The 27,505-nt window shown below is 46.4% G+C and overlaps 2 protein-coding genes across 4 annotated transcripts; one reads left to right on the plus strand and one right to left on the minus strand.

Moving 5' to 3' along the window:
• Positions 1–298: 298 nt before the first annotated feature.
• On the minus strand, positions 299–9,666 carry LOC132018744 (collagen alpha-1(I) chain-like). The gene is made up of 4 exons (XM_059401605.1): positions 9,663–9,666; positions 8,339–9,451; positions 7,522–7,917; positions 299–1,374 (listed from the first exon to the last, which is right to left on the minus strand). The coding sequence occupies exons 1-4, from the start codon at positions 9,664–9,666 to the stop codon at positions 299–301; spliced, it is 2,589 nt and encodes an 862-aa protein (XP_059257588.1).
• On the plus strand, positions 8,090–27,438 carry TBP (TATA-box binding protein). Of its 3 annotated transcripts, none has more exons than XM_059401479.1 (8): positions 8,090–8,180; positions 10,722–10,924; positions 14,376–14,770; positions 19,133–19,220; positions 23,207–23,298; positions 24,790–24,957; positions 25,872–25,966; positions 26,674–27,438. In XM_059401479.1, the coding sequence occupies exons 2-8, from the start codon at positions 10,871–10,873 to the stop codon at positions 26,751–26,753; spliced, it is 972 nt and encodes a 323-aa protein (XP_059257462.1). In that variant the 5' UTR covers positions 8,090–8,180; positions 10,722–10,870; the 3' UTR covers positions 26,754–27,438. The 3 variants fall into 3 exon arrangements, with proteins under 3 accessions (XP_059257462.1, XP_059257461.1, XP_059257463.1); XM_059401478.1 differs by having other exon boundaries at positions 8,091–8,180; positions 10,725–10,924; XM_059401480.1 differs by lacking the exon at positions 8,090–8,180 and adding an exon at positions 8,716–8,736.
• Positions 27,439–27,505: the final 67 nt, after the last annotated feature.

A 27,505-nucleotide genomic window follows, 5' to 3' on the forward strand; every position in this document is an offset into this window, starting at 1 on the left:
GGCGCCCGGCCGGAAGTCCCGTCACTTCCGGCTCCGGCGGCTCCCGCGGTCTCACGGCGAGAGGGCGCCCGGCCGGAAGTCCCGTCACTTCCGGCTCCGGCGGCTCCCGCGGTCTCACGGCGAGAGGGCGCCCGGCCGGAAGTCCCCTCACTTCGGGCTCCGGCAGCGCTCCTACCGGCCGCTGTATCTCGCGGCTGTCGTTGCTCCCGTGGAGAGCCAGGCGCCCCCTCTTCCGAGGAGGCCGCCAGATTTTTTTCTCCCTAAGAAAGGTTTTCCTTTCCCAAGAAAACATTGGAATTCACGCCTGGTAGACAAAAATTTCAAAGTCTGACCCTACAAGAAAATTGGCGGGACTGTGGAAGCTCGACTGCTCTGTGGGCGTTGCCCGGCCCCGCTGCAGAAGCAAGCGGTCCCGGCGCGGGCTGGAGCCTCGGCACAGCCCGGGCGCGGGAGAGTGGGGGCGGCCCGGCTTCCCCGGCTCGGAGCGGCCGGGTTGTCCCCGCCCCGAAAGCCGGCTGACAGCCTGGCGGGAGGGAGTCTTCCGCGCTTGCGCAGCGGAACGCGCGTCCCGTCCCGCGGGGGCGGGGCTGGGGGCGGGGCTGGGGGCGGGGCTCGGGTCCCGGAGCCCGTGCGAGTCCGCGCGCGGGCCTCTGCGGCGGCCCCTGCGCGACCGTGGACCGGGCCCTGAAGACGCGGGCGAGCGGGCGGTTGGCTCGTGCGGGACGGCCCCGCGGACACTCGCGCAGCCCGGGGCCGCGGAAGCGTTTGGGGAGCTTCCGGGGAAGGTCCCGCAGGTTTCTCGGCGAGCGGAGCGTGAGGCCGCGTCTCCGCGGTCGGTTCCGGGCGGAGGGTTCGGCGGGTTCTGTGCGGGCCGCAGCGCGCTCTTCCCGGGGCAGTGTCCGGCCCGCTCGCGTGTGTGCGTGACTCGCTCCCCGCCGCGTCCCGCGGGGGCAGGGTCGGCGCGTGGCCGGCGGCGCTTCCAGCCCGGACGGACGCGGGCGCGGGCGGCGCCGCGGGGCGCGCGAGGACCCTCCGGGAGCCGGGCCGGAGCCTGCGCCGCGATGCTGCGGGGGCGGCGGCGTCGAGTCTGCGCGCACCGCGCCCGGCCGGGACCGCGGGAGGCGGCTCCGCGCTCGCTGGTGTCGGCAGGGGCTGAGGGGCCGCCCCCGCGGCCGAGGACACCGGGTCCGCCTCCGGCCGACTCCTCGCTGATGCCCCAGGGACGCCGGCTGCCGAGCTCGCTCTTTGTCTCGGGGGAGAGGGCGGAGCCCGCGGGGAGGCGGACGGACTCGGGACCAGTCCGCCCGTCGGAAGCCGTGCCGGTGCCCGCGTCCCCGGGAAGCGCCGTCCGTGCCTCTCCCTCGCAAGCCTTGTCTTCGGGGAGAACCGAAGGGCCCGAGTCACGGTCCGCGCATTGGGGATTGGGAGCAGGTCAGCTCGGCTGTGGGTTGGGGACGGCCGTGTGCTGTCGTGTCACCCTCGTGCGTAACGGGAGACGCCGCCCCAGCGGGCCGAAAGCCCCGGGCCGAATTCGGAGGAGGACCTGGAAAGGGTGACCTGTACTGCAGCGCGGTTGGGCCCGGGTACCAGTTGGAGAGGTCAGGGGACCCCTAAATGGCTCCTTTGGATTCCTGCCTCCCATTCAGGTGCCTCCCAATTAGGGATCTTGGTTTGGTTCCGTCGGGGAGGAACCAGAAGCGAGGAAGCCTTCAGTTTAACTGGCGAAGCCAACTTCTAGAGCGGGGCCAGGCTGGCAGGTCCTCCGGGCTTCGTTGAGTCGAAGTCCCAGGAAGATGAGGAGTATTACTTATGTTCCCAAAGAAGGTCCACGAGGGTCTATTTTAATTTTTTGTATTATTTCTTAAAGATTTTATGCATTTATATGAGCGAGTGTGCGCGCGTGCGGGGACACACACCCACGCAGGCGGAGGGGCCGAGGGGGAGGGTGAAATAGCCTCCCTGCTGAGCAGGACGCTAGACTCCGGGACCCTAATATCCTGACCTGAGCCCAAGGCACCCATTTTTTTTAAATTTTAAACTATTTTTCTAAGATTTTATGTATTTATATGACAGATCAGAAGGAGGCAGAGAGAGAGGGGAAAGCAGGCCCCCGCTGAGCAGGGAGCCCGATGTGGGGCTGGATCCCAGGACCCTGAGATCATGACCCGAGCCGAAGGCAGCGGCTTATGTTTTAAATAAACGATGCAGCGAGCTGAAAATCAACCAGAGGGAAAAGACCTGTTTTGCAGAGAGAGCCAGAGACAAACAGGGGTGGGTGGGGAATGTTACTCGAAGCTTTGAATCTGCTCCCACCTCTGCCTCCACCTCCTGCTCCTGTTTCTGCCCCCCCCCCCCCGGGACTCGGCTCGCACAGCTGCTCCACCGTGCTGGGTGCTTGCCCGTGCCTCTGGCTTCTGCTGCTGCTCCTCCTCCCCTCATGATCAAGGAGTGCAAAGCACCCCAAGAGACTGGGCCCCTCCTTAAGGGTGTTCAGGATAAAGTGCCTCCCAAAGCGCCTCCCAAATTAACGTGAAGGAACCCCAGGGGCACCCTGGGCTTGAATTGAGCTAACCTCAGACCCCCACAGGTGCCCCAGGTAAAAAGTGACAGCGGGGAACAAATCAGTGGTCTTTTAGTGGATGCAAGTGTGACGTGTCCAGTATTAAACCTAATTCATTGCTGTTGGTTTAATTAAAATAAACATGTTTTTAGAGTTGTCTGCATGGAATACAATACATTAGCTTTTACTCTACCTGAGTTTATTAATTAAAGTCATTATGGGGGCGCCTGGGTGGCTCAGGGGGTTAAAGCCTCTGCCTTCCGCTCAGGTCATGATCCCAGAGTCCTGGGATCAAGCCCCACGTCTGGCTCTCTGCTCCGCGGGGAGCCTGCTTCCTCCTCTCTCTCTGCCTGCCTCTCTGCTTACTTGGGATCTCTGTCTGTCAAATAAATAAATAAATAAAATCTTAAAAATAAATAAAATATTGTATCTGTTGTATTGTCAACAAAAATGACTTTTTTGTCTGTCTCATAAAGTTTTCATAAGTAATTGTTATAATCAAGTAGGTTGAATAAATAAAAAGGCATATAGCTTTCAAAATCTTTGGCAACCTTGAACTTTTGCTAAGTTAAATGATAAATTGGGCTGAACTTACCGGATATGTAATTCTTTTCTAAATAAGATAATATACTAAAACATTATTCGATAAACAGGCTTATCTGCTTCTGGCTTCTTAATACAGAGAAACTTGGGTCTGCTAATAAACACAGTTTATACTTAATTGAAAGATTGTGCTATAATACATATGTTTTTAGAAATTATGAAATGTATTAATAAATTTGCCCCCTGCAGAATCCTGGTGTAACAGTTCACAATTGGTTACTACTTAATTTTCACTGGAGACGAAGGTTTCTAAGAGTTCAAATTCTGCTAAGTGTAGTGAAGACATGGAAATAAGGAAAGCAGCTCCTTATGTAGGAAAGAAAGAGATGTGTAAGAATGGGGGGAGGGGCGCCTGGGTGGCTCAGTCAGTTAAACAAATCAGGTCAAGATCCCAGGGTTCTGGAACCAAGTCCCACATCGGGCTCCCTGCTCAGCGGGGAGCCTGCTTCTCCCTCTCCCTGCTGCTCCCCCTACTTGTGCTCTCTCTCTTGCTGTCAAATAAATAAAATCTTTAAAAAAAAAAAAAAGGGGGGACGCCTGGGTGGCTCAGTTGGTTAAGCAGCTGCCTTCGGCTCAGGTCATGATCCCAGCGTCCTGGGATCGAGTCCCACATCGGGTTCCTTGCTCTGCAGGGAGCCTGCTTCTCCCTCTGACTCTGTCTTCCACTCTGTCTGCCTGTGCTTGCTCTCACTCTCTCTCTCTCTTACAAATAAATAAATAAAATCTTAAAAAAAAAAAAAAGGTAAAGTGGCAATCTCCCTGATTTCTCTTAAAAAAAAAAAAAAGAAATGAGAATGGGGCGCCTGGGTGGCTCAGTCATGAAGCCTTCAGATCGGGTTATGATCCCAGAGTCCTGAGCGTCTCTCACCCTGCTCCGGGAGTCTGCTTCTCCCTCATCCTGCTCGTGCTAGCTCTCGCTCACTCTCTCAAATAAATAAATAAATAAATCTTAAAAAAGAGAAAAGAGAATACACTTTTCTTCAGGTAAAAGAAAGTAATTTTGTCCTAAAAGGAGACTGGTTATATAGAAAAAAAGGCTTAGGACAAAATCTGAATGAAAAAGTTGTGGAAGGTTTGTGAAGGTTTGTGTTTTTCAAATGGGAAAAACTAATTTTATGTGTGCTCAAAACTAAGATGGAAATGAATGGATTTTAAAAGTATACTTGTATAAGACTGAAATTCTGTTTTTCTTTCTATTAAAAAAAGTTTTCTGGAATTGTTGGTCAATTTTTTTTTTGTTAAGATTTTTATTGATTTATTTGACAGACATCACAAGTAGGCAGAGAGAGAGGGGGAAGCAGGCTCCCCGCTGATGCCGGACTTGATTCTAGGACCCCAGGATCATGATCTGAGCCGAAAGCAGAGGCTTTAACCCACTGAGCCATCTGGGCACCCTTGTTGGTCAGTTCTTGATAAAATACTTTCTTATACTTGATATGATAGTTACTTGATAAGAAAGTATAAACAAAGTTTTTTTTCTTTGTGCAGAAAACCGAAGTTTCTATGTTTTGCCTTTATCAGGTCTTTGATTACTTAAGAGAACTAAAACTCAAATATTAAAGGAGCTAAGTTTTGCTAACTATATAACCTTCTGGAGACTCTCTTATTGCCACCTTCGTTAAATAGTTAATCAAATATTAAGTGTTATAGGGGCGGCAGGGTGGCTCAGGGGGTTAAAGCCTCTGCTTTCAGCTCAGGTCATGATCCCGGGGTCCTGAGATCGAGTCCCGCATCGGGCTCTCTGCTCAGCGGGGAGCCTGCTTCCCGGCCCCCCCCCCCCCGCCTGCCTCTCTGCTTACTTGTGATCTCTGTCTGTCAAATAAGTAAATAAAATCTTAAAAAAAAACTTTAAAAAATTAAGTGTTATAATAATGGTCCTATTTAGGCATGTGTTTTAGAACTTTCAGGTTTTTTAAAACAAACTTCCCTAGATTCAATTTCTAAATGAAGTCTTTTTGACTCATTAAGCTCTTTTATTTGGTATGTCAAGTTACTGATGAGCCTGGTTTGAAGCATTGCTAGTTCTCTAATGTTTGTTCTTCCAAATTTAAGGAAATTTTCTCTTAGGATATCTGTGACTGATGGAAATATGATAACATATTCCTTTGTGAATAAATTTAATCATTTAACTTTTCTCCCTACTCAAACCCTCGTGAATTCAGAAACTCTAAGTATTCTTTCTTTCATGACAATTAAAATTATTTGCATAAATTTGGCAAAATTCTGTTCTTCTTGTAACAGGACACCATTGGAAACATTCATTATACTACCAAGGCTTTGACTGGAATGCCATATTGGAGAGAGACATACATAGAATCAGATTTGACTAGGCAGCTTTAAGGAATTAAGATTGACTTTACAGAGTCATTAAAGCTCCTTGGGGATGTCAGTGGGATATCTTGCATAGGAAGTCCCCAGCAGCCTTGCTAGGTGAGTCAAGAATGTCACTTCCTGGCAGGTACTGGAAACTTTAAAATATTTGGGGGGACCTCAAGAAGAAGAATTCACCCAAATCTACGGGTATTACAGGCAAATCTGACACAAGTATTTGGCTTGGCTTCTGGCCTCAGGACACTATTAGAAGTTCAATCTGGGGGGCTTGGGTGGCTCACTCAGTTAAGCTTCTGCCTTTGGCTCAGGACGTGATCTCAGGATCCTGAGATCAAGCCCTACATCCGGCTCCCTGCTCACCAGGGAGTCTGCTTCTCCCTCACTCTCCCTCTGCTCTGTCAAATAAATAAAAATCTTTAAAAAAAATTAAATTTCAATCTAGAGAATCCTTATGAAAAGTTCTAGCAAAGCAAGTTTTAAAGAATTTATATAGTCAATCACTATTCCTGCTGAGCTTATGTAAATAATTAGGCCAAGGTTGTTAAAATTGGACTTGTTTTTCAAATGATTTAGTCTCAATTTGCTATCTTTAGAAATGAGGGCGACTTTAGGAAGAAAAATTGTTTCAATAACACACCTTCGTCGGTGTGAAGTTCTAGTCCTGATTATCTTTGAGTGTTTGCCTGTGCTAGACAGTTTGAGTTAATCGTCAGAGAAATTGTCACAGTAGCTGACGTATAGACAGGCCTCATGCTTCTCTGTGGGGATAATAACAAGACCACGTGGGCATATGATTAATTGAACAGCGGGACAATGGGATGGATTCCCCAACAATTATGAAACTCAACTATCACCTTGACCAGTTCTCTGTGGTTGGGATGGCAAAACTGTTCCTTCAAAGCTGGAGCATACCCCATTCCACGGTGTTAACAATGGACTTGTGGAGACAGTGCATGGCCTAACTTTCCTTATGGTAGGATTGGATGATGCACTTGGGGATGCCCTTATTTCCTGGAACAGGCCCCCTCCCACTTGCCATGATTCCTCTTCATTAAGGCATTCTTAAGGCTAGGCTTCCAGCAAAGAAGGCTTCTTGATTTCCTTATCCCCTTAGCTCTATCTGTCCCAGGAGCTGTCTCTAGTGAACTAAAATTCCAAGTAGAGGCGTTAGCCAAGCATACAATGCCACCGTTTGGCGACCCTGTCACTCACAAACTCAGAAGGCGGCTCTCTAAAACCAAATGGTTCTTACAGATACTGACTGCAGCTCAAGGAGGACCTGTGCTTGCATTGAGTATTTGTGCATATGTCCCGAATTACTAAAAAATGTAGCTGATGTCACAAAAGAGTTAAACACATCATCACCATAGATGCTCCAGCTCTAGACCTTTTAGCAATTGGCTAAATGTAACTCCTCCTAAATGGAAATATACCCTCTTGCGCATCGCTCTATTTCTTGTTCTCCTTGTCTTTGGTTGTTTGAATTTAGGCAACTGTCAAGCAGGAGCTCTCTGTATTCAATACTAGCTTGGAGATGCCCTTAGTAGAAATGCCAGAAACAAGACCCCACCCCCCACTCAGTAAAAGTCTTTTCTCCAAGATCCTTCTGTGGTCCCCAATTAGGAGGAAGTAGCTCCAGAAGAGGAGCTTCTCCTTTAATCCCAGATATGGACAGAAGAAACTGAAAGTGCGGAATGGTTGGCTCCCGACCAGTCCAGCCACACTGTACCCTTTGAGCTCTAGCAAGCACCCTTGGCCCCCGTGAGTAATCTTTACCTGTACACCATGCGTTCTTTTTTTAAAGATTGTATTTATTTATTTGAGAGAGTGCGAGCGAGAGCGCCCCAGCAGGGATCAGGACAGAGGGGAACAGGGAGCCCGATGCCCACCTCGTCCCAGGACCCTGGGATCGCAACCGGGGGAAGGCAGACGCTTAACCGAGCGAGCCCCCCAGGCACGGAGCCGACACCGCGAGCCATTCCCCCCGCACAGCTTCGGAGCGCGGCGCTAACGTGGCTGGCCGGTACCGTCGTTCTGCGCCTGGTCCCGAAACGCGAGGGCCGCTGCCCGCCCGTAGCGGTCAACGGCCCTGAACTCCTGTAAACACGCCGAGCCAGGCCCGACGCCGGAGCGGGCCTTCTTCCCGGGGTCGCGCTCGGGTCCGGGCGCCTCGCCCTCCGCGGCCAGTGTGGAAAGAGCGCGCGGGACGGCGCCGCAGAACCGGCGGCTTCCGGCCCCTCCCCGGGCCCCGGCTCGAGCCTCCCCGGCCCGCCGGCTCGCGCAGTCCCGCCCGCGGGGCGCCCTCGGCGGGCGACCCGACTGGGGCAGAGCGACGCCGCCGCGCCGCGTTGGAGGCCGCGTTGGAGAAGCGCGATCCGGCCCCCGCGCAGCCAGCGCCCACCCGCCGCGGCCCCGGCCCGGACCTGCGGGGGACGCCGCCCGCCGCTCCTAGCCTTTCCGCCCAGGGCCGCGGCCGCGGCGGAAGTGCCCCGCGCCCGCACGACGCATGGCCGCCGCCCCAGCGGGCGCCGCCTGCGGAGGCCGCGGCTGGAACGGGCGGAAGTGACATCATCAGCGCGCGCCAGAAGTTCGTCAGGGTCGGGAAGGGTCGCCGTGGCGGGCGCCTGGGCCGCCCGCGGCTCAGCTTCGTTTCCGCGGGCCTGCGGCGGTCTGTGCGGGGGCTCAGGTAACGGCCGCTCTAGCTGCCGCTCGGCCGGGGGATTCGCGCAGAGGCGACCGCGCAGCGAGCGCCCGGGGCGGGGGCGGGGGGACGCAGAGCGGGCCGCAGGCCGCGGGGGGAGGGGACGTTCCTCGGGCTCGAGCCGCCGCCGCTCCGGCCTCTACCGGCCGCCCGCCCGGCCCGGCCCGCTGCCCCGGTGCCCTCAGCGGCGGGCCTCGGGGGCGGCGCCCGTCGTCGGAGCGCGGGGCTCCGGGAGGCCCGGGCCGAGCAGCGCCGCACAGCCTGCGGCCGGAGCGCCGGTGGAGCCCGGCCGGTGCCCGCCTGCCCGGCCGCCCGCAGGAGCGCCGCGGGCCTCGGGCGCCGGAGAGCCCGAGGGGAGGCAGCAGCCCGGGCCTTCGCAGGCCTAGCGGCGCGGCTCCCGAGTCCGGACGTGTCGCCGGGCGCCCGACCGAGGTGCGCCCACGCCGGGAGCCGCGAGGCTCGAGGCTCCCCCGTCGGCGACCGTGCGTGCGTCAGCCTGAGGGAAGGGAGCGCGTCCCGCACGCGGCTGCGTGTCTGAGGGGTAAGTGGGCGCTGCGGGGGCCGCCGTGAGCGGGCACGGAGGGCCGCGCGCGTGCTCCGGCCGGAAAGGCGTGCGGTCGGCGCGGCGAGCGCCCGGCTCCGGGCAGCCCGGCGGCGCGCGTTCCCCGCGCGGAGGGTCGCGATGCCGGGCCGGGTCCGGGGCCTCGGCGACCGGGGACGTCTCTTGCGCGTCTGCTCTCGGGTCTCGGCCTCCGCGGAGCGTCGCCTGCGGGCAGTTGGGTCCGCCCAGACTGGCCCGGCCCGCGGCGAAGGGCACCTTTTCACGCGCACGTGCGAGCCCCGCACCGCTCTCGCCGTGTGACCCGGGGTCGCGCTCGGCGCCCGCGCGTCGCGCCCACGCCGGCCGTGCGGGTCCTGAGCTTGGGTCTCGCGCGCCGCGCGCTCTGGAGTCCTGTGGCCCTGCGGGGATCTTTGGCCTGAAAGTCGGATGCGTGAGTTCCTGCTCAGCGGCCCGCCGGACGCAGTGGCGCGGTCGAGCTTTGCGAAGACGCCGGGCTTCAGAGCGCCGGGCAGGGTGCCCGGGTCTGCGGGCGCGCGCTGCCTCGGTGCCGCGCTGTCCGCGGGCGCGTGGCGAAGTGGCTGCGCTGCGTGGGCCCCTCCGGTGCGGGAATGTCCGTCTGGCCGCGGGGATTTGCCTGCCTCCGGACTGAGCGTGATGCTGACGGCCGTGTCCTTACCGTGCTCGTATTGTAGCACTGCGGGTGTAGGACAGCAGTTTTAAAAATATGATTTTCTTGTATCTGACATTTTCGGAAGTGGCTGTTCCCTTTTTTCTTTTCTCTCTCTCTCTCTTTTTCAGTGATGGGTATGTGGGATATATAGTCTTTGGGTCCTTTGTCCTCTCAAAGTGATTGTCTCGTTCTGTCATTCATTCAGGAAATATCTGAGTGCTCGGTTTGTACCAACACATGCTTGGTGTGTCTTTGATATGTAACATGTAACTTTGAGACCAGCAAGCTTTATATGTGACAATATCTTGTTAGATAATAATGTTTAAACTGAAATAATAATAGCTAACATTTATCCTGTGCTTACTATGTGATAACTAGATGCTGCTTTAAAAAAAAAAAAATTTCATTTATTGACAGAGATCACATCTAGGCAGAGGGTGGGGGGGAAGCAGGCTCCCCGCTGAGCAGAGAACCCCATGCGGGGCTGGATCCCAGAACCCTGAGCTCAAGACCAGAGTTGAAGGCAGAGGCTTCACCCTCTGAGCCCCCAAGGCGCCCCTGGGTGGTGCTGGTGATGTGTTCATCAGCCAGTCCTGTTTGATGCTATCAGTTCTCATAGCAAGTTAACGATCCATCTGAACTAGACTCAACAAAAGGTAGTCGCTTGGTTTTTTTTGTCTAAAAGAAATAAAAAATGTGCCGCTAGTAAAGAGATGAGTTAAGGAAAACTAGAGAGAGCATAGTTTGTATTTATGGGTTTTGAAGAGCTCAAGTTACTACGTGTATAAAAACATGTTTTATTTATTTTGGGGTCTGTACAGCTTCTATTACAGGGTTCTATTAAATTAGTAGATCAATAAACGGTTAAAATGTATTGGATCCAATTCAGTATTTATTGAACTTAACACCCGAGACATTGTGGAGAATATAAAATGTCTAATAGCACTGATACAGTCCTCAGTAAATATTTCTACTCAGATATGACAGTTTGCTTAGGAATTTGTTTTCCCTGGATATCTTTTCCCTAAAGATATTTAACATCAATTATGACACCTTAATCTTGAACAGTCGTAAGTATTTAAACATGTAATAAAACAATTTTTGTTCTATTGATAGTTCTACATACCATCACAGTAAACATAGAAAAAAATAACATTTCAGCATTATAAGGTTAGAAAAAATATGGCATACTAGGTTCTTTGTTTTTTTCTAGTTTTGTGTAATTGTGAAACTGGTTTATGAGACTGTACAGCTTGCCTGTATTCTTACATTAAACTTTGAACTGTTTTCAAAGCAGACTGTTTGTTGATGTACATGAAGATAATGCAAGCAGTTGAGGAAGTTGCTAAGAAGCGTGGACTGGGGATGCTCTAGGAAAAGACTGAATGCCGAGGCGCGTTCCAGTGCAGAGGTACTTGATTTTCCCAGAAGAAGGTGAACATCATGGATCAGAACAACAGTCTGCCGCCTTATGCTCAGGGCCTGGCCTCCCCTCAGGTAATACAGCGGGGGGCGGGGTGGGGGGAGTAGATGGGGTAGAATCCGCATTATTAGAGCCCTTGTAAAAAGGAAGGAAGGAATTTAACCATTTATTGTTGAAAATGGATTTATATGGTTTTATGTTTCTCTTATTTTCTTGAGAAGTTCTATTAGGCTTTGAGTAGGCATGGCAGTATTTAATTTTGGGAGTTAAAATATGTATCTGTCTATAAGTCTTAATCTTTCTGTAAACATTTTTGAAATGTTGATTATCAGGTCTTTGATTTTGAAAGTCACCAGGTTATATTCTGGTTTATCTTTCCCTTTTATGCTTACGTTTCCAAATAACATCTACTTTTTTTTGTTTGTTTGTTTTAAGATTTTATTTATTTGAGAGAGAGAGGTATGGGGAGGGAGAGGAGGAGGATCTCCAGCAGACTCTGCACTGAGCGCAGAGCCCTGTGCTGGGCTCGATCCCATGACCCTGAGATCATGACCTGAGCCGAAACCAAGAGGTGGCTGCTTAACTGACTGAGCTCACACCCAGGTGCCCCCAAAACGTTACATTTTTTTAAAAAGTAGATACGTTATTTGTGGGTGCTGGGTGGCTCAGTTGGTGGTGGGTCTGACTCTTGGTTTCAGCTCAGGTCCTGATCTCATGGGTTATGGGATGGAGCCCTATATTGGACTCTGGGCTTGGTGTGGAGTCTGCTTGGGATCTGCGCTCCCTCTTCCTCTACCCCTCCTACTTATGCTTTCTAATAAATAAAAAAAAAATCTAAAGAAAAATACAGTCTATAAGTCAGAGAAAGACAATTATCATATGATCTCACTCATATGTGGAATTTAAGAAACAAAACAGAGGGTCATAGGGGAAGGGAGGGAAAAATAAAATAAGATGATATCAGAGAGGGAGACAAGCCAAGAGATTCTTAACTCTAGGAAACACAGGGTTGCTAGAGGGGAGGTGGTGGAGGCATTAAGGAGGCACGTGATGTAATGAGCGCTGTATGTTGTAGGCAGCGCTGAGTCACTGAACTCTGCCTCCAGAACTAATAATACACTATGTGTTCATTCACTGAATTTACATAAAAGATTTTTAAATAAAAAATTAACCTTAGATATGATTTTCATGAAATGGAAACATCTATTTTAAGTGTTTTGATAATTGTGTATGCAAAATACGCATCTGATCTGCTGATTCACAGCTAAAGAGAGTTTTGCCTAGAGTTTCATACAAATGGAATTATATCAGGATGTACTTTTGTGTGTGTCTGTTTTCTTTGTCCAATATAATGTCCGTATGTCTGCAGATTCCTTTTCATTGCCAAATAGTACTCGGTTGTGTGGATGTACCACCTTTTGTGTATCCGTTCTCCAGTTGCTGACATTCGGGGGGCTTCTAGGTCAGGCTTTTATCAGTAAAGTTGCTGTAAACATTTGTGAACAGGCTTTGTGTGTACTGTTTCTGTCTCTCTTGGGTAAACACTTAGGAGGGGGATTGCTAGGTCATATGGTAAAGTGTATGTTTCACTTTACAAGAAAGTGTCAGACCATGATACCAGCAGCGTGTGAGACTTCTGGTCATTCCACATCCTCACTGACACCCGAGGCCTTAACTTTTCACCATTCTGGTGGTAGTATTTCTTCGTGATTTCAGTTTGCATTTTCCTGATGGCTGACAGTCTTGAGCATCTTCTCAAGTGCTTATTGGCCCGTGACACGCCTTCATTTGTAGCATGTGTCCTCACCCTTTGCCCGTCTGTTCATTGGATTGCTCGTCTTTCTTCTATCGAAGTGTGATTGCTCTTCCTGTGTTGTGGGCACGGGTTCTTTCTCGGGTAGGTATTGTAGAGGTTTTCCCTCAGTCTGTGGTGTGGCTTACTTGCTAATTTTCTTAGTGATGTCTTTCAGAGAGTAGAAGCTATTACTTTTTTTTCTGAAGTCCATTTACGTGTATGTCTGTGGTCCATTCTGTGTTCATTTGTATATGTGATGTAAAGAGGCAGATCTTTTTTTTTTTTTTTAGGATTTTATTTATTTATTTGACAGACAGAGATCACAAGCAGGCAGAGAGGCAGGCAGAGAGAGAGAGAGGAGGAAGCAGGCTCCCCGCCGAGCAGAGAGCCCGATGCGGGGCTCGATCCCAGGACCCTGAGATCACGACCTGAGCCGAAGGCAGCGGCTTAACCCACTGAGCCACCCAGGTGCCCCAAAGAGGCAGATCTTTAAAAAACCTTAATCTTTTCAAAGTAACAGAACCTGAATATTTTCTTGCCAGTATTTTCTAGACCTAAGAGTTAGATGCAGCAGAATAATGTCTGTACTTAGGGCTGCGGTATACGTTCGTTCTTCCTTCCACTCTGCTGGTTAAACGATTCACCGTAAATATCTTAGACAGTTTTGGTTTGTGTGTTCTGCCGGATAAAGTGGTAGAAGTGGGAAAGGGTTAGGCTGTCTTTCGGATCTTGCCCCCATGTGAGAATCTAATGAAGACTATGGATCCCTTCTTGCCAAAATACTGGGTATAGTTTTAAGAGGTCCATGAAGTCACAAGCTCTGCAGGCCCCGTGGGCTCCATGGATTTCGGTGTCTGGTTAGTGCTTTGGACTGGATCTCAGGAGAACGTAGCTGTGATTGTGGCTTCTCCACTAGAGAGATCTGTGGTCTCAGGAAAGTCATTTAGCTTTGTCTCCTGGTGTCAGTTCTCTTTTCCTTAATGTGGGAAGAACAGCATCTGTTTTTCCCCTTTCCCAGAGTTAATAAATGTAACAGTGTCTGCAAAAGTTAAGCATTTGGAAAAATAAATTGATATTGTTCTATTAGAACAATTAGATATTAGAACAATATCTAACAGAACAATACAGTATTGGATTTTCTTGATTTAAACTTCTTGGAGAGCAAATGACCCACGTTTTTGTAGAGTATTCTGATAATTGTCATTATTGTTGTTAACACTTCAGTGTTTTCTTTGTGCCTGTCATTGTGTTGAATTAGTTAAGAGGCATCTCTAGGGTAAGCCTATAATAATCATTCAAACTTGGACAGATCCCTTGAAAGTGAACAGGGAACTAGCCAGGCAGTATACTAGGGTAGCAGTTTAAACACAGATGGGGAGTCACTCTAGTTGTTTGCTTTATTCTCTCTGTCGGTATTAGAACATTATCCTGTGGATATGCCTGAAGGGCTAAGCAACTTCCTCAAGTTTTCACATGTAGTAAGTCACAGGGTTGGATTTCACACCTGGGTTTGATCCCAGATACTAAGCTTTTACTTACTGCGTTATGATGAAGAGGAAAGTGATATGTATGAGAACAGCAAATAAATGCCTTTTTACTAAGGCATCATAATCCCACTGATACTCGAAGGCATCTGCCCTCCTACATCTCCCCTCCTCCTCTACTGCACACGTGCCAGGAACACCCATTCCCAGCTGGCCTGACTGTACTGTTCTCCTGATTTTCCACAGGGTGCCATGACTCCTGGAATCCCTATCTTCAGTCCGATGATGCCTTACGGCACAGGACTGACTCCACAGCCTATCCAGAACACCAACAGCCTTTCCCTCTTGGAGGAGCAGCAAAGGCAGCAGCAGCAGCAGCAGGCCCAGCAGCAGGCCCAGCAGCAGCAGCAGCAGGCCCAGCAGCAGCAGCAGCAGGCAGTGGCGGCGGTTCAGCAGTCCACCTCCCAGCAGGCCGCCCCGGGGGCCTCGGGCCAGACACCACAGCTCTTCCACTCACAGACTCTTACCACTGCACCCTTGCCGGGCACCACTCCACTGTATCCCTCCCCCATGACCCCCATGACCCCCATTACCCCTGCCACACCCGCCTCTGAGAGTTCGGGGATCGTGCCGCAGCTGCAGTGAGTACTCTCCGTGTTGTGTCTTCTCCCTTGCCCTAGAAGGCTCCCTCGACTGGGTGCTGCTGTTCCTTGTTTTCGGGTGGATGAGCTTGTGGAAGGATGTAGCGCCAGTGGTAATCGTATGCTAACGATTAAGAATACATGCGCTCGTATGCTAACGATTAATTAATACATATTAATTAATCGTATGCTAACGATTAATAATACATGCGCTCTCTCTCATGAGAAAGGGATGCTAAGCTGCCTTAGAGAGTCAGTCCCTTCAGTAAAAGACTTGCATGACATCTTCAGACATTTGGTAGCTTGTGTTTATAATTTTGGGCCAGATACACAAGCTACCCAGTTGTTACAGGCATTGCCCTGCAGCTGATCTGGTGAATCAAGCCTTGTGTAGTGTCCTTCCCTTGTCAGGTTTTCAGTTTCTGGGAAGGGAAGATGAGTGACTTAGTTTTTGTTAGTTCATGGTGATCCATGTTTGTCTTCATTAGTTATTATGAGGGCTGCATATAACTCTGGAGAGCTGTGTCCTTCCCATGAGCTGAGGATGTCTTTTCTTGTCCTGAATGGACTTTGCTACATAAATGAAATGGGTTCTTTATGTAACCGAATTGGGTGTGGGGTAGGTGGGAGTAGGAAAAAAAATTATGAAAAACATACAGATATTCTCATGTGTCTGTCAATGAGAAGTACATAGCCTTTGGTTTTGGAAAACTTACTGCCGAATTGAGGGTCATTTGCAATAACTACATCATCTAGTTTTCTTGTAAGCCATCTCTGGTCATTTTTAGAGCTAAGTAATATTTACTTATGGATCCTGTTATCCAAATCTTGCCTCGGGTGTTTGACCTGACATAGTTTTAAAAATCAGACACTTTGCATTTTACTGATTTAGAGAGATAATCACTTGTGAATTCACCTTTGTCAACACCACTTCCTGTTGTCTTGCATACTTGTTTGGGTCTTGTGGGCACTTTTGCACCTCTTGTTTAAATCAAATTATGACTAGTTGTGATGGGGGTATTTGTTTCTTGCCGGCACCTTAAACTTTCTGATACTCTACAGAGCATCTAGTCAGACACATTCCTGAGTTTCCATATCAACTAAGAGCCCTTCTGGGTGGGAATCCAATGGTCTCTAAATCTTAGAGGCTTATGAAGAGTTGGGGTAAATAATTAATATATAAGAATATGTTTTTAAGGGGGGCCTGGCTGGCTCAGTTGGAAGAACATGTGACTCTTGATCTCAGGGTTGTGAGTTTGAGCCCGTGTTGGGTATAGAGAATATTGAAATAAATAAACTTAGAAAAGAAAAGAAAGGGTTCTGGGGGAAGGGTAAAGCAGGAGAAAAGCCCTGGACCACACGGACCACACGGCTTTGGGGAATTCTCTCAGACACTTAAAGAAGAACTAACACTAACCCTTCTCAAACTTTTCCAAAAAAATTGAGGAGGGAATGCTTCCTAACTCATTCAGCGAATCCAGCACTGTGCTGACACCAAAGCAAAAGACACTGTAAAAAAAAAAAATGTAAGATCTGTATCTCCATGATCATTGATGGAGAAGTCCTCAACAAAATGCGAGGAAACATCATTAAGCAGCGTATTATACACCATGAGCAAGTGGGATTTTTATTCTTAGAATGCAAGGGTGGGTCAGCACACAAAAATCAACCAGTGTAATACGCCAGAACAATGAAATGAAGAAAAGTGATCGTCTCAGTTGATGCAGAAAAAGAACGGACAAAATCCAACATCCTTTCATGATAAGAACAGTCAACAAAATAGGAAAAGATGGAAACTATCTTAATAAAATCCATATGTAAAAAGTCACAGCAAGCCTAATACTCAATGTTGAAAGACTTAATGCTTTTCTTGTAAGATCAGGAATAAGGCACTTACATTTAGCAGATTACTGGAAGTTCTAGTTGGAGGAGTCCTAAGAAATGCACGGCATCCAGAGTAGAAAGGAAGGAGTCAAGTTATCTCTTTGCAGATGTTACGATCTTACACATAGAAAATCATAAAGATTCCACAAAAAAGTATTCGATTTAATAAGTGAATTTATTGAGAAAAGTGGCAAGCTACAAAGTTAACACTCAAGAGTCAGTTGCATTTCTGTACACAGTGAACAATATAAAAAGGAAATTAAGCAATTCCATGAACAACATGATCAAAAAGAAGGAAATACTCAGGGATTAGATTAACCAAGGATGTGAAAGACCTATGATGAGAACTGTAAAACATTGCTGAATTAAGAAGACCTGAATAAGTGGGAAGACATCTCATGTTCATAGATTGGAAGATTTTATATTGTCAAAAGCTTAATATTACCCAAAATAATCTATGTATTCTGTGCTATCCCTATCAAAATCCCAGTGATATTTTTTGCAAAATAGAAAAACTTAGGCTGAAATTCATATGGAATCCCAAGGGACCCTGAATAACCAAAACAATGCTGAAAAAGAAGAACAGCCTGGGACACTGACACTTCCTGATTTCAGAACTTACTACAAAGTTACAGTGATCAAAACAGCAAGGTATTGGCATAGACACAGACATTTAGACCAATGCGGTAGAACAGAGAACCCAGAAATAACTCTTGCATATATGGTCAAATGATTTTTGTCAAGGGTACCAAGACTGTTCAATAGAGAAGATAGTCTTTGCAACAAATGGTGCTGGGACAACTGGATATCCACATGCACAAGAATGAAGTTGGGCCCTTAACTAACACCACATTCAGAAACTATGGCGACAACCTCCCCATAAGAACATGCCTGTCATGAAGGACCTCCTTTACCCGACCCCAGAAGAGCAGAGGAAGTACAAGAAGAAGCGCCTGGTGCAGAGCCCCAGCTCCTACTTCATGGCCGTGAAGTACCTGGGATGCTACGAAATCACCACTGTCTTTAGTCACCATAAATGGTAGCTTTGTGTGTCAACTGCTCCACTGTCCTCTGTCAGCCCACAGGAGGAAAAGCCTGCCTTTTAGGTGGAAGCAGCTCTAAAAGCACCATGAATCAAGATGACAGGATTTTGGATATAAAAAACAAAAAAATTAAAAGTAGATCAAAGACTTCAGTGTAAGACTCAGAACAGTAAAACTCTGCAGGAAACGTAGGACAAAGGCTTCATGACATTGGATGTGGCAGTATTTTCTTTGATGTGACTCCAAAGGCACAGATAACAAAAAAATAGAGAAATTGGACCGCATGAAAATTTTGAACACTTGTGTATCCAAAGACACTGTTCACAGAATAAAAATGCAAACCACAAAGTGGGAGAAAATGCTTGCAAATTGTGTATCTGATAAATGATGATTATCCAGATATTTAGAGAACTAAAAACCGAACAACAAAAAAACAAAGAGCCTGATTGCAAAATGGGCAAAGGGCTGGAATAGACATTTCTCCAAAGAAAATTCGTGAATGGCCAATAAGCACATGAAAGGGTGCTCGAGGTCGCTAAACATTGTTTATGTAAATGCATATCAAAACTGCAGTGAAATACCACCTCCTACCCATTAGGATGGCTACTGTCAAAAACAATATAGCAAGTGTTGGGCATACAGAGAAGTTTGACCCTTATGCACTGGTTTTGGTTAAAAAAAAAAGAAAAAAGAAGAATACATGTAGCAATCGTATGACTTAATTTGTGGTAGATGCCCCACTACCTACTTGATTCCATTTGTAAGGAGAGAAATGCCAAAGGTAGGTGTGTATAAAGTTGATTGGAAGCAAACAGATGATGTAGAAATGAAAACATTCATTGGATTGATCATTCTGATTGCTCTTAACAATTGTGTATTAAGGTACCCAGCTGTCCTCTTATCCAACCAAATTGTGAGCCATCAGGTTTTCAGAGTATTGCATTTTGACAGGACAGGAAAGGAATCAAAAGCAGCAATGAGCTAGAAACAACTGGAGGTGTATTTGCCGTCTGGAATCAGTATTCACAGGATGGTGATGTTCCTCCTCAGCGCAAGATGGTTTAAGGGCAATTAGTTTCATTCGAAGGGTTTATCAGGGCTTCGTTCAGAAGGCTAAGGCATGGCTCTAGGGATAGATGAGCACAAATCCTGACTCACCTGGCACAAGTAGCCCCATTTAAGCCTCTGCGTCTTCCCCTGAAAATGTGATATTAATAGTTACTACTTCATAGTGCATTGTAAGTATTAAATGGGTAACTATGTAAGATGCTGACCATGGTGTGTGGTAAACAATAAATGTCAACAGTTTAAAGAAATAGATTTAATATAATTAAATTTGTTCTAGTAAAAGAATCAAATTTCTAGATAATTATCTAACATCTCAACCGATAAAAGTTAAATAAATGATCATGTTTTCTTTTCAAATTTCTTGCAGAAATATTGTATCCACCGTGAATCTTGGCTGTAAGCTTGACCTAAAGACCATTGCACTTCGTGCCCGAAATGCTGAATATAATCCCAAGGTCAGGGTGATTTAATGTATTTTAAACTGTAATAATACAGGAATTTACTGTTAAAGGTCCCTAAACCAAAATGTTTGTGTCATACCTACGTTTGTTGGTACCAACAAAATGAGGAATTATAGCAAAATGCATATATATATATTTTTTTTTTATTGAAGAGTCACCATGTGAGAGACCCTAGAGTAATAGCAGTCTACATGTTAAACTACTAAAATTTATTTCCCCGTTATGATGGGGATCCTGTGACATTAAAGAACAAAGTCTGTAGTGTGACTGCATCGATCTTCTGAAATCTGTGTAGAGTGGAGTCTCCTTCAAAGTGAGCCTGTTGGAGAATGGGGGAGGGCATTTGGGTGAAACAGGGTGGCCAGAAGTTAATAATTTTCAGAATTGGATGGTAAGTACAAGGGAGTTTATTATATTTTTCTAAAATTTGTATAACTTTTAAACTTTCTATAGTAAAAAGATTGTGGGATAACATACCTATAAGAATTTGTTGTTAAGGTAGCAGCCTGAGTACATGGTAAGACTCTGCATTAGTAGATAAGCTGTTTTTTTTGCTGTTGTTTTGTTTTTTAATAGTACAGGGGCGTCTGGTGGCTCAGTGGGTTAAAGCCTCTGCCTTCGGCTCAGGTCATGATCTCAGGGTCCTGGGATCGAGCCCCACATCGGGCTCTCTGCTCAGCAGGGAGCCTGCTTCTTTCTTTCTCTCTGCCTGCCTCTCTGCCTACTTGTGATCTCTCTGTCAAATAAATAAAAAAATAAAATCTTAAAAATAAATAGTGCATATTTGCATTCACAGACGAGTGGACATTCTTTGAGGACCAGAGCAGACAGGTGAGGTGTTTGAATGTAGAAGATGATCCGATGGAGGGCTTCCGGGACAGGGCCCAGCAGAAGACTGTTCCCTAAAGTTGAGAACATTTATTATTAGCATGCTATTTACTTTCTTACCTGGGGAGCTGATATTAAATTTATTTTGTCAAACAAAGAATAAGGTTTTATATAAGAAAAAGAAAAGTAGGCAGAAAGAAAAACTTGAGAATTTAACTGAATTATCTGTGACTGGCCGGCTGGGTAATGGGTGTCATTGTGTGGTTTGTGCCTCTCATTTTTGCTGGGTCAGCACCGTTTTCTTTCCTGATGTCTCCCATGTTCCCGCTTTGGTTAAATTCCCAGTCGGGGTTGCCCATGAGGGTTTTACTCTTTGTCTCATGTGGCATTATTTGAATGTTACCTTGAAAAGAGGGGCCAAGTGGCAGCCTTTTAGCACCTGGATACTCGACAGTGGAAGAGTCGTGAAGAGTAAGAAGCATCTTAAGTGTCCTAAGAAATAAATGGAACTCACTTCATATATCCAGGTTTTGTTTTGTTTTAGTTTTAGTTTTCTGATGCCTAACTGAAGAATTAACTCCCAGGAATCAGTTGGGTCAGTTTTAGGAATGAAGTCTTTTCATCTCAAGTGATTGATTGTTCTGTTCTGCGTCCCCCCTGCCCACCCCCCATATTTATCCACTTACTAGCAATTGTACCAGTACTGCTTGGCTGGCCGGTAGATAGTTGAGGACAGTGTTATGAGCCAGCTCTGTTTTAGCCCGTGAATTTGTGATCGTTGGGGGAGGGGTTTCGTTTGTTGTCTGAGCCACAATCCGGGAACTCCGCAGTCAGGGTAGAAATTTCATACACAAAGTGAAATCCTGTTCTCATACCGTTTTGGACACAGCACAGAATGATGAAAACCAAGGGGAAGAAGTGAGAGAAAGGAAAGGCAGTAAATCTACAAAGTCTGTTGTGCTGTCCTTGATTCAAGAGAAGTCTTGGGAGGAAGCTGTATTTTCGGGAGGCATCACTTTCTGGAGGCCTTTTAGTAGATTTGGGGTTAGTGTTCAGGCAGAACCCACAGCCATTTGGATTCTCAGTACACGCAAACTGGGGCAGGAATCCGTGCTTCTGATCCTGATGCTTGAGAATAATGTTTCAGGGAGGAGAGCCTGAAACGCTTTCATCTAGGCAGTTTGGAGCCGACTTCCCCGATGTCTCTTTCGTGTCTCCGTCTGCTCCCTGTACGTCATGTAGAGATGTGTGTGGTGACGTTTCCTCTGGAAGTGTAGCTCACCCATAAGCGGGTACGTGACTCTGTATATGACATTGGTTTGACCAGTAGAGGTTTCCCGTGCTATCCAGAAGTTTGCGTTAAGTCACTTTGCTTTTATGAAAGATGGACCTTAGTACCTGCTGTTGCTAACAGAAAGACATCCGAGGAGAATTTTTGTTTTTACAGAATGGTAATTGTCTCCTCACTTTCCTCCATTTCAGCTTTTAGCTGAAGTAACCAAGTGTTGTTGCTTACAGATGCAAGGAGAATTAGAAGGTAGATGACCAAGAAATGTCTTGCTGTCTCTCTGTCCGAGCACGATATATATTTGTTCTATAATTGTTTAAAATGGTAAACATGTATTTCAACATTGTCCTTCCGCCAAGAAATTGAATCGTTGTTATATCGAATATTAAAAAAAGTAAATACCAAATAAAAACTTTATTGGCCAGTGTTTTTATCTTTATCTTAAGAGATTATCTAAATATTAAAATTTTTATAAGTATTTGTCCAAGAGCCCAGGGTAACTAACATCTGGAAGTAACTGTTTATCCATTGTGCCAAGCCTGTAGCATTAAAATAATTAATCATTTATCATTTTATTTACTTTGAATGTGTAATTTTACAGTTTTATAGTCTCCAGTGAATTGATACTGTTTGATCGAAAAAACCAGTAGAGGGAATTTAAGAAGTGCTAAATGATGAGGCCTTTCCTGGGACTTGTATAAATTAGAATATAGTGCTAGTATGATGGTGAAATCTGAGGGGGGACCACAGTTTGTTGTTGTTGTTGTTTGAAGATTTTATTTATTTATTTGTCAGAGAGAGATCACAAGTTGGCAGAGAGGCAGGGGTGGGCAGGAAGCAGGCTCCCCGCTGAGTAGAGAGCAGGACTCGATCCCAGGACCCTGAGATGACCTGAACCAAAGGCAGAGGCTTAACCCACTGAGCCACCCAGGCGCCCCAGGGGACCACAGTTTTAAACTAAAATTGCTAAAGCCGTCTAATTTGTTGAAGAGTCATCTTGATTAGAAATGAATTTCTCTTTACCGGATATTAAAATTTTTAGTTATTTGAAAGCTATTTTTTGCTTTTTATCAATTAAGCTAGTATTGGAGGCAATTAATTCAATCCATGGCTGAAACATGTTCCCCTTGAGTTATAATGTTAGCAATAAAAACATTGTTAAAGCTTAAAAAGTAGAAATTAAAGATAGAAACTTTGATTTTTTTCTTAATTTGGTATTTTGTAAGTGTTGATTCTTTAATACTGTTTCTAAAAGCCAGTTGGAAACATAAGGTCATTTCAGTACCTCTTGGTATGTTTGTAATCTGATTTACTCCCATGCTGGAGGTAGAGAAGGTTTGTCAGTCTGTCTGCCCAAAAAATCATTAATAAAACAGAAGTTACAATTCTACAAGCTGGCAAATACAAGGTAGGAAGAGGTACTGGTATTTATTAAGGATGTAATAAGTAAAACATTTTGCAAATATTACTTCTTTTCTTTAACTCGGGGTGCAGAGTGAACGGGAGAGAACAATCCCCAGGCAGGCTCCGCGCCCAGCCCGAAGCCCGACTCGGGGCTCTATCCCACAACCCCCGAGATTACTGCCTGAGCTGAAACTGAGAGCTGGTTGCTTTACTGCCTGTGTCACAGGCACCCCACAAATGCTGCTACTTGTTGTGATGCCTGTGAAAGAATGTGCAGACCTGGGCTCGCCTTCATTCTGCTCCCTGTGCAAAAAGCATGCGTGATGCTGTGAGGGAAGCCTGTGTGGGAACACGTGTCGCACCTTACGAGAACTCCGTATGTGACTCTGTATGTGTGTCATTGTTCTTCTAAAGGAAATCAGCAGTTGGCCTTATTGACGGTTGTCTCTGACCCTTTTAGCGATTTGCTGCTGTAATCATGAGAATAAGAGAGCCCCGAACCACTGCACTGATATTCAGTTCTGGGAAGATGGTGTGCACAGGAGCCAAGAGGTAGGGTTAAGGAGTTCATTCTCCTGGTCATATGTTACCATGATTATCCAGTTGCATTTTATGTATATTTGATAAAATGTAACATCTAAGCTATGACTAAGGATTCCTGTATGTGAAAAATTTTATATATAGCACAGATTCATCCCCAAGTGAAAAAAAAAAACTGGTCAGGAACCACAGAATCTCAGAGCTGATGGTGTGAGGGAGTCCAGATGGGCTGGGTCCTGGCAGCGGGACAGCCCCGTGTGCGTTGGCCACAGAGCCCTGCTGCCCCTTGTTATAGGCCGTCTGCCTCTACCCAGGAGGGTGGGGTTGTGCAGGTCTTAACGAGTGTCCCCTTTCCAGACAAGGGGTGTTGCCTGTGCTCTGCACCTGTTCAGAGTGATCCTGTCTGTGAAGGTTAACGCTTCGGGCCTTGACTCTTAAGGCTTGCGGAGCCGACGCCGTGTAACTGGTAGAAGGCGGTGGTTGAGGGAGGAGTAGATACATCAGCGTCGTAAAGCTTCAACAAATGGAGGAAACTAAACTTCTGAAATAAAAGATAATTCCTATGCCTTGGAGTTGTCCACACACAGAGCGGACTGTGGATGCCTTTGCTTATTTGATGAAGGGAAGGCCGTTGTTGTGGACGTTGTGGTTCCTGGTCTCTGAGTCTTTTCAGAAGGCAAGATGCGGGTCCATCCCTGGCTTTCACAGAAGTCTTCAGTTAGGAGACTTGTTTCCCCTGAATGGAGCATTGAAAACTTCTGGTTTATCAGTCAGTTCTAGGCAGTTTTTCTTTCCCAGACAGGCTTTTCATGTGCACTGTTCAGCCCTCTTTATCCCTTTGCTACATGCTGAATAGTGTGTGTCTAGTTTATTTTAGTGAAATAGGAAGCTGCAAATAAATTTATTTTCCTCCAGAAAAAAAACAAAGCATTGCATATATGTGTGCTGAATTTTTGTCATTCCTGTGGCCCTGCACTTGAGGGTCTTTTGCTCACGATGGTGTTATTGCTTTTATTTTGCTTTTCTTGTGTAAGCTCTGCACTACTAAGCCATAGTTTTGTCCAACTGATGAGTAATAAGAATGGATAGTGAGAGGTTTGACATAAAAGAGGATAGAATTAGTGTATGCATTCGTCACGTACAAATCGCATCGGAGATGAGGATTTCCTGTCAAAATGAAGTTGTTAATTTTCATCTCAGGGTTGTGGGGTAAAATACAGGAATACTCATGATAGTGGTGGAGATATGATGCTCTACTTGTATGAAACCTGGGTGTATCAGTAATATGGAGTAAGCCTGCAATTTTCTGTCAAGGACACAGGAGTACTTTATAATAAAATAGTTCATGTCTTCTGTTATTTTCTCTTCCTCTTAAGGGAGGGTGCCGTTTTTCAGTTTTTTAAAAAATAAGCTTTTCTAGTTTCGCCTTTTTATAAGTTATTCATGTAAGTAATTATTTTTTGTGGCTTTGACTATGACTATCTCACTTTTTCCTTTCCCTAGTGAAGAACAGTCCAGACTGGCAGCGAGGAAATATGCCAGAGTTGTACAGAAGTTAGGTTTTCCAGCCAAGTTCTTGGACTTCAAGATTCAGAACATGGTGGGGAGCTGTGATGTGAAGTTCCCTATAAGGTTAGAAGGCCTTGTGCTGACCCACCAGCAGTTTAGCAGGTGAGTCTGAAATGTACCGCCTGTGGCAACAGTTCGTTTGTAATCTGTGTAAACACGGTTCATGATAAAACATGCAAAACAGACAGTATGTAAGCGCGGATGATGTAGTGACCAATGTATTTAATGTTGAGGTTTCTTCCTTATGTCTCGGAAAATGTAGTATTCCTACCATTCTTCTGCTTCCCGCTTCACTTACTAACATCGATTATTCTCCTCGACTGGGATGAACTTGATTCCCTGTTATTTTACTGCTCAATCCATGCATTTTAAATGCATTAATTAAATCTATAACCTCTTCTGTCAATTTTTATCCCCAGGTTTTTTTTTTTTTATTTCTTCTGCTGAACATTATATGAGCTCTGCCAGCAAAGTGTAAACTTGAGTGAAATGAACATCTTTGCTCTTATTTTCCCTGCCACTTACAAGGCCACTGCCCACCTTTCCAGCCTCTCTGCTCCCTGCGCCCCTCAGACTTGCCCTGCCCCTCTTGGACAAAGGCTTTTGTTTTTCAGTTTTATACCAGCGTCTCACATTTCAGATGTCCTCCCAAGTGTACCTTCCTCAGGGAAGCCTGTTCTGCATTTCCCACTAGGTTAATCACACATATTATAACTGGTTGAGGCTGCTGGGGTTCGAATCAGACATGCCACTCATGACCCTTGATAAGGTAAGACACTGCAGAGCATACACCTGAGGGTCTCATGTTCACTTACATCAGAAGATCCAGACTCGTTAGAGATCGGTCTTCACGTGCTGACGACAGATGGCCTTTACTGACCTTAAGTTCTCTCTCTTTGGGTTCACCTCCCAGTGAGTTTGTGGCTTAGTCAGTATTTTCCCTGTCGGTCCCCATTTTGCCCCAGAGCATGGACAGCTTTTCGTTTCTAAACTGTTTCTTGCCATTTTCCTCCTAGTTACGAGCCAGAGTTATTTCCTGGTTTAATCTACAGGATGATCAAACCCAGAATTGTTCTTCTTATTTTTGTTTCTGGAAAAGTTGTATTAACAGGTAAGTTGTAACAGAAAAGTAGTGTCTGAAGGTTTGAAAGAATTTCAAGAACAGCATTTTCTCAGTGCTGAGAAGTAGTTTCACAGATTGGGGACAGGTGGCTAGCAAGCGGTACAGACAGATGCCTTTGCCCCTTCGTTCTCCTCCACCCTAACAGTCTGACGAGAAACGTATCTACCAAGGCAAGGGAGAGCAGGGAAAGGGGACCACAGAAGACCTTTAGTAGGCAGAGCAGGGAAGGTGGCCGTTCCCTCCGTCAAGAGATGACATTTTAAGTTGGAAACCCTCCAGAAGAACTTTGAGATTCATCAGCAGTGCCATTTGGAGACAACAGGCGAAGGTTCAGAAGAGTTTGCTTGAAGGCAGCAGGCGGGAGAATAATGTTTGGTCCTTCCTTCTGCACGCTTGGGTCACGAGCTGCTCAGGTCATGTGCCGATGCAGGGACTGACACTGGTCACATGTGAGCTGCTGGGGGAAGCTGCAGCCATCCAGGGCACAGTTCTTAACAGTTTTAAAAATCCATTTTAGGAAAACAATACTTTAAAAACAAAAACAGCTTTGTGACAAGGGGTTCCCTCATTAATGTTTTAATGTCTGTGTCTAACTGGTAAGGGAAAGAATTGTGCTTGCAGTTTTAAAGTAATTTAGCTCTTTAACGTGTTAAGAAAAGCTTTTTCTGACTCTCTTCTCCAACCTGTCTTCATAGGTGCTAAAGTCAGAGCGGAAATTTATGAAGCATTTGAAAATATCTACCCTATTCTAAAGGGTTTCAGGAAGACGACATAATGGCTGTTCTGTACTCCTGCCTCTGCACCTACTTGTTTTTAAAACAAATCAGTTTTGGTACATGTAAATGGTGGTGTTGCGGACGGCCCCGACTTGGTAAGATGCTGTTCTGTGGGTTGCAGCACCCCGTGAAGCTTTCCAGCACGCGTTCCCGGCGGGGTTGCCGAGAAGCGGTCTCACTTCTGCAGAGAGAACGCCGCAGCGTTATGTAAGTTGCTCGTACTGTGCTGCTGTTTGGGCAGCGCTGCCCGTTTATTTATATTTAGATTTTAAACACATACTGCTGTCAGCAAGTTGGTTTGAGGTACAAAACTTCAAGTGTTAAAAAAGCCACCACTTCTACAATTGATTGGACTTTTTCTTTTGTTTAATTTCCTCCCCATAAACCACAGTTTTTATATTTCTACCAGAAAAGTAAAAATCTTTTTTAAAAGTGTTGTTTTTCTAATTCGTGACTCCTAGGGGTTGTTTTTGTGCCAGACACATTCCGCCTTCTCAGTATTGCAGGCCAGAGGAGCCGTGGTAACAAGCACGGACGGCTGTGCGCATTTTTCTTCCTTCAGAGTACTCTGTACAATAAATGCTGTTTATAAAAGTGTTAGATTGATGTCATAAATGATACCTTGTAAGATTTGTGTGATCATACTGTTAAAGTTGTATTTTAGATATAATTGCCTTGAAACCATTTCAGTGTGTGCTTGCTTGTTTGTTTCAATCAACATTTCATTGTATGTCCAGTGATCATGGATGAG

Source organism: Mustela nigripes, chromosome 5 (assembly GCF_022355385.1).
Source record: "Mustela nigripes isolate SB6536 chromosome 5, MUSNIG.SB6536, whole genome shotgun sequence".
Lineage (NCBI taxonomy): Eukaryota > Metazoa > Chordata > Mammalia > Carnivora > Mustelidae > Mustela > Mustela nigripes.